Raw genomic sequence first — 16,868 nt, forward strand, 5'->3', positions numbered from 1 at the left:
AACTAATTACGAGAGATACAATCTATTATTGTATGCTAAACATAACCCTATAATGCCCTTCTTCAGCTTATTCTAGTGTGGTTTTTTTGTACCAATTGCTGAGTAGAAGGTCCGGTCTGTTTGCAGTTGTGCCCCTCACACCTCTTAACATTTGTCCAGAGAATTAACACATGCATGCGTTGTGTCAGCAGAGTGCAGTGTCTAATGTCTGGACATGGAGCGCTGCCCTCGAGCTGCTCCAAACACACCAGCAGCTTCTTTTCTGCAGATTTGGCTCCTTTTTTTTTTCTCTGCCATTCCCATGCAATGTATTATGACTTTAATATGACTTTCTGTGCATTGAAATGTTGCACATTACTTGACATAAAAAACACATTGGTAAGATTATTATTTTTAAAGACTCCAAAGTACACGCACATACAAAAATAAACAAGAAAGTAAATGTAATTTGCTATGTCTACCCCTACTATGGCATTAATAAATGGCCTGATGTCATGTAAATGGTCATCAAGCTGCATTTTAAATCTTCTCATCAAGGGATACAAGAAGAAAACAAAACAGGAAAAGAAAGTTTTACTTCCTTCTAGTAACATACATAGCTTGTACACCCAGAGCTGTTTCATTACTTACAACTCTGATTCGTATCATTTACCACAAATATGTTTTAATTACAAATCAATTTGTATTTCCTCTTTCTCTAATGCTCATGTAATATTATCTTCCCCTCTTGTGTGCTTTATCACTTACATCATTCTTTTTTTTTTAAGCCAGAGGACTGATTTCTCTTTTTTTTCATTGCATGCCATTGTGTAGGAAATTGGATGTCCAAATTATCCTCTCTGAGACTGAAGGAGAGTACTTTCCTCTTCTCTTCCCAAGCATCTCACATTGCTCTTTATTGCTTGAGCAGCTGCATCAGGGAAAACCGTTATGATTTGGCATGGGCAGCATGCAGCCAGAGACACCCATTTTGGATAATTGCTCTGAAATGTGCTTATGTAGAGGTGCCTGAGGCAACCAACTAACCACAAACATAATAACAGTTTTACTTGAGCTATGGAAGAAGAAGTTGCAGATGGAGAAGGAAGGAGGCGGAAAGAGGGAGGTGCAGAGGGCAGGAGATGAAGAGAGAGGCAAAGAGGGAGTTTATGCAAGGAGAGGTCATTTTTGAATAGATGCTGACACTGCTTTATTGTACATATAATAAGAGTTCACACTGAGGAACCTTCACAAGGTCTGTGTTTCCCAACTCTGTTGTAGAAGTTCTTAAGAGAATTTGTCTGTGTTTTTGGTATATTTATGAAGCTAGATAGTGTTATCTGCAGTTTTGGAATGAAGTGGGGTCAGTGAATTGGCACAGCTGTCCCTCCTGTCCTGTGCACATATTTCCCTTGGGCACATACGTATTTGCACGCAAGCACAAAAAACACACACCTTCCACTGACGTGAATTAATGGTTCCCTGGTGTCATGAGCACAATGTCACTTTCACTCTTTTTTTCTTCAAAACTCACTCGTGGGAAAAAAAAAAACGTGTTCCTGCTAACAAACTGGCAAAATTTTGTCCGCCATAGGCCCCTAGCTTAGCACTATGTGTGAATATGTATGTGTGTGTGTGTTTGTTCATCCCCCAAGCAGTTTGCTTTAATCTCCTTTAATTTCATTCTCAATCTTTATGGAAATCAACTCACAGCCAACTCCTCATTTCACCATCTCCCTTACTAATTAAGAGCAGGAAGCTGTTCCTGGAATTGCATGGCTTGAGAGAAGTGTGTCTCATCCCTCAATCACTTCCTCATTTACTCCTCGTGTCTACAGTTGTGTGTGTGGATTTTTTTTTGCACATTCGTGGTTATGTGTAAAGGTCTATTTCACCGTCCCGCTGTGAGTATCTTACCACTTTTGTGCTACTGTTCTGTGTGTGTGTGTGTGTGTGTGTGTGTGTGTGTGTGTGTGTGTGTGTGTGTGTGTGTGTGTGTGTGAGATGTGCCACCTTATTTGTCTCCATCACCGGTGTGCGTTTTCCTCAGCGAGACAGTATCTCTCCATCTCTATCGTTCTGTCTTTGTCTTTCGGTATCTGTCCATGTACGTGTGTCTCTGTGTTGTGTGGGTAGCCATGTGGTGGATTTAGGGCTAAAGCTTTGGGTGATTACTCCCATAATGAACCATCATGCTCTGTTCAGGCTGTCATCCCCCACAGGGATTGGCTGTATTATGAAGTTATCATTCAGCCTCAGCAATACTCTGTGTCCTCACATAACTCTCTTAAGCAATATAGCTCCACACACAGCATCTAATAATGAGTAGATTTATATTGCATGAAATTAAAGCTCACAGCATATAGTGGTTTGGATGTAATCTTGGAGAGTTGTGTAAGTCTGAAATGCTTTCTCAGTGGTGAAGACTGTGTGATCACCTGTGAGGCCTTGTTCACACATACAGAGTCAACGTGACAAGTTCTCTCTCAACAGTCATGACTCTGTAGGTCATCTGTTAAATGTAACTGCTGACATATTTTACAAATTGCACACAGAATAGCTCTTAGCAAGAAGATGTAAGCAAAAAATAACAAATTATAGAAACTTAATAACGCAACACTGGCACCTGAGCTGGCAACAATGACTGACACTGTGTTTTAAATCCGTCCTCAGTTCAGTCCTAGCAGGGCTCACACAGCCTTTAGCTGTCAGTTGCACCTGTCTGAGGATATTTACATATAGTGGAAGCTTTTTGACACTCATCATTCACATTTGCTTGACAGTTGACTCTTTCAGCCACTATTATGTGTGCCGATAAGCAGAGGATTATTCTCTTTACAAAACAGTTGAGGGTGCATTTATATTGGATGGTAGAAAACAAGCTGCTACAATTTCACATTAGCACATTTTGTATATATGGACATTGTCAGAGTTAAGAAGTAGAACGCCTTGCTGGAATGGATTGATGAAATGCAAGACACTTGTTCTCACAATTTGACAGCTTTTTTTTTGTGCTACATGCCTCTATGACTGAGGTGAGGATACCCAGAATAAATACTGAACACCAGACCATTGCTAATGCACGTACTGACGTGCCTTTCAGTGGTGATCTATGCACCTATTGTTGGATGTACTGAGGTGCATTACAAAGATGAAGCAGCTGCTTTAGTTTAGGGAAAAAAGGACTGAACTGCATAGTTGGTTGCCGTGTCTTTAAACTGATCTGAACAAAGTGATTTGAGTTGCAAAGTGACTGGTGATTAAATAGAAAGCCTCATTCTTGGGTTTCACAAATTCTGTTTTTGTTCTTCAGAACTAGTGTGTAGAGTGATTCAGAAAGATGAAGTTAGCATACATGTATTTTTTGTGAGCTGGATTCAAACTAGTACTTTTGTAAACTAGGAGTATATGCGTAATTTTTTCAGTGTCTTTTAGAATCACATTAGAGTCTTGATAAAGGAGATGTAATCAAAGTTAGATTGATGGTTTGGAGGTTTGATGGATGGCTGGTTTTGAAAGAAATGATGCAGATCAATTGGAGATGATACAAGGCGGACATGACTGACACAAAATTCTATTGGATGGTTTGATATAGATAAAGTGGCTGACAGAAAAAAAAAAGATTTAATTGGTAATGATCAAGCAGACTGTTTCGGTTTTTTAAAAGAGGTAGTCTTTCTGTGTTCTGCCAACTTCCCCGTTTCTGCTTTTCTCCCCACCTTCCATCCATCCCAACCTCAACCTTCCCTCCCCCCCTCCCATTTTACCTCTACTTCTCTTTCACTGTGCCAACTTTCTATGTCTTTTAGCCGTGTAAGGTGGCTGTCCTGATGAAATACTCAGAGTGGCTCAGAGTTGTTCGGTTCAGCGTTAAAAATGTTCTATCTTGTGTGTGTGTCCACAAATGGTGTACCACAGCTGACAGATAAGGTGATTAAGAGTACACCTGGGAACCGGAGGAGTGAAAGGACACAAGGTTAACACACACATGCATGCTACATGGACACACACACACTGTGTCCTCCTGTGAAAGTTTTCTGCATGGTTCTAAAAGGACACAGGGTAGAAAATTTGTCTTCCATGGCTGCAAGTCATCCTTTCAAAGCCACAAAGTGACTCTCAAACTCCTCAAAGTGAAAAAGGTTATATTACAAAAATGTTATCAGTTGGTTGCTGCTTTTAATGCAGCCACATAAACAGATTTCTAAATATCTTTTAGAGAGCTCATGAACACTTATCATTCCAACTCCAGGGTATCTTTCATTACATTATATTGATCACATTAGGTAAAATACTGGTATGTGCTACTTCAGTCATCTAGTTATGAATCCTGCTTCCACCTACAAGTGCAAACATATCAATGTACAATGTACATTAACAGATACTTTTAGTAATTTACACACTTGCAACAGTATGCACATTAGATTTCATTTTTTGCCCATTCTTAATTTAATCTTACGGATACTTCTTTGTCTAAACCATAGCGAGTCTATTTTTCCTTTCAAATCAGAAGACAAAATGAGAAAAAAAATCTATGCTGATCTTTTTCTTCTCACCTCCACTCTCTCCATATGTTCCTATTTAGGAATGCATCACAACATCTGATCAGCACCATAAATAAAGTCACCTGCTAAGTCCTGCAACACCACCTCCTAGCTCAGATTACACTTTTCTTTATGAGCTGTTTTTTCTGTGGCAGGCTAATTATTATTACACATGTTAGGTTCAGCCTCAAGTATAAAGATACATGATTACAGTGTGTCAGAGTGCAGCAAAGAACCAGAGAGGTGAGCAGAAAAGTGGCAAATTATGCTTTTAACTCTGTCCACTACTTGAAAGCAATCAGAGTCAAGGAGGACAAGGTTAAGCAAAAAGGACAGAATGATATAGAAATCTATGGTGTTAAAAGTGGACCTAAAAAGAGGCAGAGCAACAGAAAGTTTAAAAAATAGTGTGTTTCTGGCATGATATGACCAAAAAAAGCATTCTTTCCATCCCTTTTTCTTAATTTTTCTGTCTTCTATTGGTCTTATTCAAATGTCTAGCTAGTGTGTCCATAATCGGCTACTGCGAACATTTTTTCCCCTCAAAATGGAAACCGAGGAGTTCTTTCTGAAACTTCAGTGAAAGAAATGGTAGAACATTCCAGGCTGCTTTGTAATGCTGTCATTTATCACAGCATGTGAGCCATTAGTGTGAATCATTTATTGTCTTTGGCCTGCTTGAGCTCCCTGAACCCTGGCAGATCTATATGGAATGAGAGCAAGGTTAAATATTGTGCGTAGTGATGGAGAGGCAGGCATGCAGCAAAGCAGCCTGTGTTTAGTGTGTACAGTAAAGCACTTAAAAGTATGTTCAGCAGTGTGTGCGTGTAGAACTGCTGCAATCGATATGTGTCTCTGTGCAGGTATGTGCACCCCTGCATAAGAATCAGTTGACATTCAGATGTATACTGTAACTAAGTGTTTTTCCTTGTTGTGAACTGGAGAGTGTGAGAAGTCAGTGTATGCATGGATGACTTAAAACATCACTAACTCCATAATTACTGTGTCATTGTTGGCTCAGAAATGAGGTAATGATCCTGGTTTACACTGGTATAACATCAACTCCAAAATGGTCCCTGTAGCTGCTGAGTCACAGGATGTTTTTTTGACAAATGGCCTCCCACACAACTTCACTTGCCACTGAGATTTTTTTCTCTTTTGATAACATGTGTGCCATGTTTCCAGGGTTTGTATATTAAATGACTCAGAAGCGTATGAATACCTGAAGTGTATCCAGTCAACCCATTTAAATGCAATGCTTCAGTCTCAGTTGACCACCACAGTCGCCACAATGTGCAACATAGCTGGAAGGTTACCACTGCTAACTGAGCTGCTCCATCGTAACCCCATTGCTTATGAAATCTCCATACAATATACTTCTGTGGTTTACTTGTCTTTAGTCAATAAGTTTCTTGTTTCTCTCCTCAGACCTGAAGAAGGCGTTTGAACAGGAACCCCTGGGAAAGGAAGTATCCCTGGAGCAAGAAGTGCTGTTACAGTGTCGCCCTCCGGAGGGCATACCGGCTGCTGAGGTATGTGCAGCATTATCGTTAACCTCCACCTGAGGTGAACACAAAGTAAGATGTGAGATTAAGAAAGAGGACTGCTGGAGCAGAACAAGGCAGTGATTGAATAGAGGGGATGTCAGAATGAAGACAACAGAGGATGTAAAAAGATATAAAAATAGAAATCATCAAGTGGAAATAACTTGAAGTTTCACTTTATGCAACATCATGTCTTGAATTGTCACAGGGGAGCAACCTGAGTCTCATTTTAATCGACATGTGCTCAAATGTGCTGCTACACTGAGGTAGCATTGATTCTAAGATCCAAAGTTTAAATTTAGGCTTACATTTCAGGCTTAAACATCCCAAGAGAGCCAATTTGAACACAAGTTGCATGGAGAAATCCCAGTGCAGAGGTTATTTTACATCTTCAGTGCTCACTGTCTTGTTGTTCTTGAGCTCCAGGACTCCAGAAGGACTGAAAAAATGCCCTGTTCCTTTTTATTAGCACATATGTAATAGATATATTACTTAGAAACTAAACTGAAGTGATAGTTTAGGAAAGCAAAAAGTAACTTGTATTTGCTCCCATAACCTATTATAATGAGCACATCAGTCTTTTGACCACTTAAGCAGTTAAGCGTGTGACTTTATTGCCTTGTTCAAGGACAATGTGAGGCGGAGATTACCACCTATGCCATCTGCAGGTGTGGATTTCAAGTATGCACATAAATACAAGTGTGGTACATGTACTCTCATAACCTCCTCTGTGTAAGATAATATTGTACCCCTCAAGTACATTGTCAGCACATTGACATTTTATACACTCATCAAATGTGTCACACAGTAAACAAGCACTACGGAAGAGCCACACACGTCATTTCCACTCCCTGAGGGCCGTAACTACAGTGAAGAATGCCATTTACAATTCAGATTGTTCTTTACTTTCCTAGTTTCATCTGGCTGCGTTCCCACCTGAATGGATAAAAATACATAATTTCATTTAGGTGGTCACTGGGGAAGTGCAGCACAGCATTCGGAGAAGGCTGTGCTACCAGATAAGGAGTCTCTGAATCAGGTTTCACTCCTCAGGGTTTGATAGTCATTTTCAATTGCACCTAAGTACACAGCTCCCCTGAGAGTGAGGAGGAGAGAGAAACTGAAGGAGAGAGGGCGAGGGAGGCACTCAGACAGAGCAGCATACAAAGTGACGGAGAGTGTGTGAGAAAGGAAGTGATGATGGTGGGGCAGAAAAAGAGAAAAGAATGACACAGAAAGATGAGTGGTAGGAAATAACAGAATGATCATATTCTTTGCCTTAGAAATCCCAAGTTCTTCTTTTGCGAGGTAAACAAATTAGTTGGATTTTGGCTTAAGTTACAACAGTAGTAGCCCCATAGACATTCACACATGAACGTAGAGGCTGTGTTTTGCTAAGTGGTCTCTCTTTTTTCTTCCATACACCCACTTTCACACTGGAGCTCCTTCATCTTTAAGACACATCTCTAATGACTCATTACTATTCCTGCCTTATCTGCATCTCTCAGTGCATTTTATTTTTGACACCTGTTTGAACAAAACACATTGGCACACAAAGGCATACTCACAAATCTCCTGGGCACACACACACAAGCACACATGGACACTCAAAGCTATTTTTCCAATGTGTTCAATTTGCTACCTCTTTCATTCCCTTTTCTGCTGTCATAATGGGATCTTGGGGCAAATGGATTGGTCTGTCTCCCCTGTCTGGTGAAGCTGATTAGAGGGATTTAGGTTTAAAACCTGCTGATGACCTCAGGTTGTAGCCCGGCCTTTCTTTTTTTATCTCTTCTGATTTTCTATTTCTCTTTGTTCTTATCGTGTCCATTCTCTTTGCCATTCACATTCTCTATTTCCCCTTCCACTCGCCCATTCTTACACATACAACCATCTTTTTTTCTTTTTCTTTTCTGACTGACAGCTCTCACTGTTGGCGTCCCGTGACCTCTTTAAAAACGTTCTAATATTAGTGGTTGCGGTTGCCGAGTCGACCAGTTGACGACCGCTGTAAAGTTGTCAGTGTGATGGGGTTGTTGCCCTGATATGTGATACCTACCTCTTAATGCCCAGCTGGCATCACATGCCTGTCAACATGCTGCACCGAAGCCTCGCCTCCCTAAACAAACGCACACACAATTTACATTCATGTACCTACAGCTTTAATTCACATGCTGATGTTTGTCCATACATTTTCACGAATACATGTGCAGATTCAGCCTTAAATAAATGCACACGCTTAAAGCATAACAAGATGTATGCTGAAGAACAGTTTAGCCGCAGATCATTGTATCGGGTGCTAGCCTTGAGAGGTCAGGGTCAAATTAATCCGGGATTGACAAGAAAACATCTACACACTGATGCACCATTACTTCCTTGTCACTTTCCTCTGACAGTACAGTTCTTGTCAACATTCCATCTCCTCTACGTGTTTTTTTTCTCTTTCAGTCTGAAGCTCCTGAGAGACACACAATTTGAGACATTGTGAAATCTCTGAGACACATCTAAATCTCTTTAGACTGTGATAGAAAGCCTTTAAAAGCTGATGGAAAGCTATTGGATTCAGCAGGGAAGGTTCAGCAGTTCAGCAGGAGAGGCTTTATGGACATGGACGGTAAAATCAGAGAACTTGCAACAGGTGCATCACAATGTTCAATCAAAACTTTTCCCAGCTTGGTTTAATTTTTTTAGAGCAACATCCAAATCATTATAGAAAATGGAATCTTGATCAAAGTTCTTTTGAGAAACTCCGCTGGAAGTATGCAACTATGTGGAATCGAGGTCCGAACCACAGTCAGCCTCGCCGTATATTTTCCTTACAAATGTTATGAGGGTCATTAGGACACGGAGGCAGCGGAATGACAGCAAGAATACATTTATCTTAAAACTTAAAAGACCAGGAGTCACCCCAAAGGCCAGGCAAAGTCAGTGAACTGCACATAGCAGGTGGAGTTATAGATTTGTGTGTGTGTGACTGTGGTTGTCTGTGAATACTTGTGTGTGAGCCTGTCTGCGTCTGTCTCTCGGTGTGAGTGATTACCCCAGCTGCAGTGAAATAAACACATCAGTGTGTGGTGACAGGCCCTCCGTGTGTCTGTTCCTAACAAACACACACACACACACACACAAAGTCAGACAGTAACTGGATATGCTTCTGGAGCCGGGTCAAGATCCTGTCACATTCTTGACCGCTCAATCCTCACCCTAAATTAATGGAAGTTATTCACATGGATAACGGCTAACGATCGACCTCAATGTTAACTTTCTGCGTGCGACTTTTTACTTCAGAAAATAAATTATAAGCAAACCTACAGACCTGCGATTTTCATTGAGAGGTTTTATATATTTTATTATTTTCACATGGCAATATGTTTCATTGCATTTCATTTATTTCACTGTTGTGGGCGTCATGGTGCCATAGGAGGATTGTCACTGAAACTTGAAACATGGATTCAAGCTCCACTCAAAGCTACAATTTTCCCAACTTTAATGTCCTTGATCAAGCTCCAGATCCAGCTAGCATCTCCAGGGTTGCTTTCCTAGATCTGAAAGCAATTGAAAAGAAAAAAAATTACCCTCAAACATAAGACACACCCCTTCCCAGGGAATAACGTGGACATTCGTGGTATTCATATGTAATTGTGTGAACCCAGGAGGCAGACCCACACCCCACACACACGCTTTTAACTCCAACCCTCCCTCGCTGTGACCATTGATGTCATTTTTTGTGAATGACTTTCCATGTTGACATATGGGGAATGGATCTAGACATGTGGCTTTGTGTAATTACCCGAATGTGTCTGTGTATGTATTGGTATAACTTTGTGATGCAAATCATAGCAGACTTTTGTGTCAGAAGGCATCAGTGGGTTGGTGTGACCAAAATGCTAACGGCTACCTCATCCTCACAGTCATCCAGAACACTGTACATAGACACACACATACACAGTCTATTTCAGTTCTCGCAATCACTCTTGTGTCACGTGATGACGTTTACAAGCAGAACCTATCTTGAGGTCATAACTGCGGTACCACTACAGTGCTTTAACTGGACAGTGAAGGTGACAGTGTGAATTAAACTGTCTAACAAATAAGACAAACTCTCTTCCTGAGTCTAGAGATGGAGACAGATGTATTGAATCCCTTTAGCTTTACACCTCTTTCAAATTTCACCAGAGTTCAATATCCTTCTGTGCTTCAGAATATATTCTTCAGAATATATTTAATAAATGCTGCTAGATAAACTGTTTGCAAGTTTTGAATACATCCAAACGGTGTATTTGGCCAGTACATTCTACCAATTCTTGCATCAAAATCTCTGTCAAAGGATTTAAAGATGAAACATCTTTTATCCAGTGAAATAAATAACTACAGACTTAGACGTGATGACTGCCATTTTTTTAAATATTTGTATTAGTGAATGAAGAGAACTGAATGTACCCAAAGTGGCAGGAAAGGTGTATAGAAAGAGCTTGTAATATCAAATAAAGCCTTAGATATTTCCTTAGCTTTTCAATATGTTGTGACCACAGCATGAGATGAATTAAAGTTATTTTCATTTTGAACATTCTCTGGTGAATCGCATGTGTGGATGAGTGTGTGTACCTGCGTGAGTACATTTTGTGTGTTGCGTGCATGCGTGTGTGTGTGTGTGTGTTTGTTTGTGCACAAAAACAATTTATGTAATGCTGCTTCTTCAATAGATCCTTACCTTAATCCTCTTTGAGCTAGCATAGTAAGCCCCACGGCTCATCTCCCATCACATTTTACCTTGATCCTCAACCTCTGTCAGAAATCATCACCGTAATCCACAGATTAGTCAGCAATCTCTTTTTTTTTTTTTATTCCAACAACCCAGGTGAATTATTGAAATGGTGTTAAGATTATTAGAATGCTGTTGTGATGGTCTATCATTGCAGAGTAATTTACAAATGGCACAGATGAGGAAGGGCAGCTTTCGTCTAGTTTGGTGGTAAAAATATTGTGACGGGATGTTGGTGACATTGACAGCGATTAAGATCTAATGATGTGTTTATGCTGACACATGAATCGACGCACACAGACGCATGCAAGCACAGTATCATATGCTTCATCTGTCGGATTTCTTCACTCTGTATGCCAGTGCAAGTCCTTTACGACCACTTTTTATTTTCAAACAGATATTGTCACAGCTGCACACACAGAAAGGGAGAAAAGAAGAGAAAATATATACATCCAGTGTAAGCTGTGATTTTAGTAGCCTTGGGAGGCTGCTCATCCAGTGATAAGCCATGTCAGTAAATTCAGGCATTAGTCAGATCCCACTCCAAAGCCAGCAGACTGTGCAGAACTGCATCCGTAATGTGACTTTTCCATTGCAAAACCTCAGCATCAGCTACTGGGCTTCCTCACTATTTTATTCTGTTGACTGCTTTCTCTATGTCTTTATACAGTCATAAGACCTGTGTACCTGTGGCTTGTTTTGCAGTTCCATTTTGTTTAGTTCCAATCACTGGTCCTCTCTAGACTGGGACACTCAAATATATTTAGTTTGCTGAACAAAACCAGTTTTTTCCCTTAACTTTCTTGCTGCCTTTCTTCCTCTTCCAGTGGGATGCTGATTTCAGAGTACATGCACTGTTTGCAAATGATAACTGGAACTTTTTTATGAAATCGCTAAACCAAGATGTTTATCTTGGCTTTCTCACAAAAGGGAAAGAGTTTTGCTATTTCAGCTCTCACAGTGACTGTAACTACGAGCACTTACAGTATATCCGCCTATCGTCTCAGCCATTTAGGGAAACCATCAATCAAAATTCAAAGAGGGAAGCTTCTCATTACCTACAGTCACTCTGTATTTTGTTTCTTAACTGACAGCTCAGCCTGCATTATGTTCCTCCCTCCTTACACAGGACAGGAAGTATGGAGGCCAGTGATCATACAGCATGTAGTTTTAGTTCTCTGTGGTCTGAGGTTTGAGTCTTTTTGAAACTAGGACTTTGTTCTTTTGTGTGGACGGTATGTAGAAGGCTAAGTGGGTGCTTGACTCAGAGGTATGAGGGTAGGACATAATGAGGGCGTTTGTGTGGATCCCCCACCCCCCCCACCCCCCCCCCACCCACACACACACACACACACACACACACACACACACACACCCGAAATTAAGAGAACCTTCACTCTCCCCTTTCATTACCTGTTCAAAAGCTTTGGCAAAGACTTATAGGATTGTCCGCCTTTGCAATTAACTTCTTTTAATGTCTTTCTGGCAGTGACGTGGGAAAAACATTGTTAAATACTTTGGTGTTGGAATGCTGACTCTTGTGTTTTTCTTAATTATTGTTTTTTTGTTGGTTTGTTTATTGTTTTCACATGATTCTTTCTGTTTTTAATGAAACCTTGCAACAGTTTCATATCTCAGCTATTATTTTTATAGTTTCTCGATTTTTTTGGGCATGTTGATGGTACATGAAAGGGCAGTAGAGACAGTTGTGAAATGTGAGGAAAGAGAGCATGGAAATGACACACAGTGTAGGTCTGGCTGGCTGGGAATTGAACCGGAGACTCACTGCCTGCAGATATTTGCACACATGTAGTAAACCGTCCATATCACATTGCCCCATCTCAGTTATTTTCTGTTTCTGTCTGCCCCTTTTGGTATTCTGTCTCAGTTTCTCGCAGTTTTTTCCTTGACTTTCGTCTCTTTCTCGTGGTCTTTTTTCACTTAGTCGCCATCACTACACAGTCTCTCAGTCTTCCTCATGCCCCCTGTCTTTCCTGACATAGTTCGAGACAAAGCTATGGATTGATGGTGACATGCCAGTGTAGAGCGTACTGCATTGTCAGACAGCTACCCGTGCTGCCCTCGGCAATCCTGACAGTGTTGTCATGGATGAATGAGCCCACTGTTTTGACACAGGGTACAACAGTGTCAAATAACAAAACTATGCTCTGTTCTGTCAAGTTTTATAAGTTGTTAGATCTTGTAAGTCTTTTAGGACCAGAGACTAACTTTTAAAAAGTGTAAAGTTGCGCACATGTATCTGTGGTGCTTTAAAAGATTTCTGTTTATTTTTATACTTGTATTGCATAAATCCAATGCACATGAAACAATAATTCATGAAACAGTTTAGCAGCTAAAATAGTTTTCAGTCTGACTACTGGCAAGAGTTAAGAGATAATTTTATATACTTAAGTACTGGAGCAATTGGGACAGTAAATTCCTCATTTGGGACCAACGCTGAAAAAGTTTAATAAGCCAGGGCTTTGAATAATTGCTACCAATTAATTGCGTTTCACTTATATCACTATTCAGTGAAGTAGTCTTCGGTGAGTTACAAAAGGAGGTCATTGTCAGTACAATTAATTAATTAATTAATATGTTTTTTAATAACTTTGACTGCTGATAACAGAACATTATCAGATAATGACCATGTAATCTTTGTGGTGTGGCGCATATGTTTGTAATGATACGTGATCGTCTGCTGTCAGATTATTAAACCCATCGCTGTGAATGCACTCCTCCTTTAATGCTATTTAACATGTGCTTGGTGGTGTGAAATCAAACGTGAACTACATTTTTGCTGAACTGTATTAACCATGATACTGCTTACACCCCAGAACTGTATTGAAACATTAGCTTATCAAACGCTCTGCCAAGAAGCTGTTGGCGCAGTTGATGCTTTGCTGGTTTGAGAAGTATAATTCTTTCAAAGGTAGCTATAGCTATAGGCTACTTAAGTGTGACCTGGCAGAGACCGAAGTACAGCACTTAGAGAAAACATGCTCCTATGCTTCTTTTGGAAACCATAAAGAGAGAAAATGCTGCTCATAATGGCATCCGCTGTGGTTTGATGCACAGCTTTGCAAACGTTATATTCAAAGATGTGGTATTGACAAATGCAGCTTAATTGTTCTGCTGAAAAGAGTTTTTTTCAGCGGCTCAATACGTTCATTTTCTTAGAATAAAAATGTTATCTGCATTTGTTAATGGCTTTCCATGCTATTGTTCACCTTCAGAAGTAGTTCCAGCTTGAACACGAGTCTTAATTACCGTAATATTACAACTTGCCCTTGTATAGCATAGAGTAGTTTTACAGTGTTTGAGCAGTTCTGTAGGTGAGCTGGTGTGTCTGAGCTGCAGCAAGTAGCCAGTGAGTGTGGAGAGAGAGGCGGGGACTTTACAGAGATGCATATTGTAGAGAATGTGTTATATCCAAGCCATTTTAAGGCAAGAAGGGATTCTTTTCATGTAAAAACCTTCTACAAATGAAGCCTTGATTCACAAAGATGAGTTTTATGGGTGTAATCAGTTACCAGAGAGGGACTTCAAATGTTTCATAAAGCCAACATTAATTGTTGAGAAATAGAAGAAGAATGATCTCTGATCTTTGAAAAGTGTTTCACACCTTTTCATCACCTCTGTTAAACTGTACTACAAACTTTTCCCACTTTGAATGTAATTGAAGGGGCAGCTGTATTCATGACACAATATTTTCCAGCAGCGGCAAATGCCCCCATTTGGTGTTTGTTTAATGTGCTCATAGTTTACATCCATCAACAAAATGCAACACAAACAAGCGAGGAGGTCTCTAATAGTTCAGTTGACCAGGCTAATAAAGCAAAGCTGATTTTGTTATTGGGTGGTTTTAATAACACTGGAGAGCTGGAGAGTCAATTAAAAAGGATTAGCATGCCCCCAATCAGCTCAGAGCCTCTTCATGCTTTAATGATTATGGAGTGTCATCAGCACTCCTACTCTGTACAGTGAAACAGCTTTGACATGCACACGAACACACACATGCACACACACACGCACGCACGTGCACACACATGAACGCACAAACACAGCATTATGAAATAAACTTATAAAGGTACTGTAGGGTAAGTTTCCTACTCATATCCACATGCATTTTCTTTATTTCTATATGCACAGAAAACTGCTTTCTTGTTTCATTGAATGGATTTACATTCTCTACAAATACAAAAAACATATAACAGCAACAAACAAGTTTAAATGTATTTACTAATAATAATACACTTGAAGAGAAAAGAATAATGTGAGTGTGTATTTCCATCCCCCAATTCTACCTTGAGCATACATTATTTTTACATTACAACACTAAAATAACCTTAAGGCTGAGACATTGAGGTAGACAGTGGTATGGTACGTCATTCCTGATTGAGTGTATAAAAGACATGAAAACAGGAACCTGGAGTATGAATTTGCCTGAGTTAAAAAAAAAAACCCAAAAACAGACACTCATTGTTAGAAAACCCTCGCTTTCAGTTCTGACTGAATTTATATAATTGCTTTAAAGATCATTTAGTATTTGCATAATCCCTAGAAATTAAAATTGTTTACTGCAGTTATGGTACATACCCAGTAAGCTCATACATGGGAAGTCTAAAAATGAAACAAAATTAGGTCACTTTTGCTTAAGTAGACGGCACAACTTGCCAGAAAAGCATTCATTCAGAGATGAGTCACACTTTACAGTTGTACACTGAAGCAGTGTCCAGTGGTTTGTTTTTGCTCTCTTTCCCACTGCTCTCAATCCATCCCCGCCACTATTTCTGTCTCCTATATTTCTTTGTCCCTGTCTCTGCCTCTTCGCATCTCCCTCCCTTTCACCTTTCTCTCCCCCCTCTCCTTGTCTTCTGTTCTTGTCATTAGTTATGTTAAAGTACTTAGTAAACTGGGGGGTTCAGCAGGAAAGGCAAAATACATGACCGTCCAGAGAAATAAAAACAGCAGCAGAGACACAGATAGACAGAGCTTCAACACTTTTACTGCACTGACCCATAACCATGCACAGGGCTGTTCTATAATTTAACAACCTGTCAATCACTTCAGCACCGCTTCACAGCAGCCAGAAAAGTCAGTTGGGCAACACACTGCCTTTAAAGACTTAAGGAAACTCTATAAAATCTCATAACAACACTTACGTGACTGCTGAAGTTTAGGAAATGAATGTTTTATTCACTGTATAGTAGAAAATGTATGAGATATACAAGTATTTATCAAAATCACATCAGTGTGTTCTATAGATGAGTGTGATGATGCATTTCTGTATTTCAGTTATAGCTGAGAATATGAATTACAATCCATGAATCTGGTAAGAAATACAAAAACTTACTTTAGCAAATAAATGATCAACTGACCATTGAACAGTGGTCAAACAGTCATCCGGGTTTGTGCTTGCATATTTTCTTTTTCTTTTAATATTTATAATCTGTGTCACCATATTTTATCAAGCGTTCATCAAGTCTCTATGCTGCCCAATTCCTCTAGAACACAAACATTGCCTCGTGACAGTCTGGACTTAAAGATTAGACGAGAACAAAAAGCACGGCATGCTGTAATAGAACAGAACAGAGAACAAATTTAATCTTTTATTTTCCTAAATTTTCCTCTCTCTGTCACAAGTTGAAAGCATTTCTCTTTTGAACTTTTCCCCGGTGGTGGTTGAGGTGTTGATTCTGATTCCAGCTGTTAGTGGGTCAGCATCTGTTTGGGGAAATGTTCCCTCGACGTGTCTGAGCTGTGGAGTGGATTTGGATGTTTTTCGTCTTCCTCTTCCTCTAATGATTTGAGCCCAGGGTCTCATTTTAACTTTCCGTCCCCTAACACTCTCACCCCAAACTGTCATCTCTGTATTTCCCCCCTCCCTCCCTTCAGCTACCGTTGCTGCTATCACTGTCCCCTTGCATTTCCTTTTTCTAGGATCTCTGAGTGGTTTTCTCTTTAACCTAGAGTGTGTTCATTTATTGATTTTTTTTTTTTTTTTTTTTTGGTTAGTTCTGTTTTTTGACTCTCATG

The 16,868-nt window shown here is 39.9% G+C and overlaps 1 protein-coding gene across 2 annotated transcripts in view; it reads left to right on the plus strand.

Moving 5' to 3' along the window:
* unc5ca (unc-5 netrin receptor Ca) overlaps positions 1-16,868 on the plus strand; it is a 193,514-nt gene that overhangs the window by 117,550 nt on the left and 59,096 nt on the right. For both annotated transcript variants that reach the window (XM_023280866.3, XM_023280867.3), the window contains exon 4: positions 5,952-6,055. In XM_023280866.3, coding sequence (XP_023136634.1) covers positions 5,952-6,055 — 104 coding nt within the window. The remainder of the gene's footprint in view (positions 1-5,951; positions 6,056-16,868) is intronic.

This window comes from Amphiprion ocellaris, chromosome 6 (genome assembly GCF_022539595.1).
Source record: "Amphiprion ocellaris isolate individual 3 ecotype Okinawa chromosome 6, ASM2253959v1, whole genome shotgun sequence".
Lineage (NCBI taxonomy): Eukaryota > Metazoa > Chordata > Actinopteri > Pomacentridae > Amphiprion > Amphiprion ocellaris.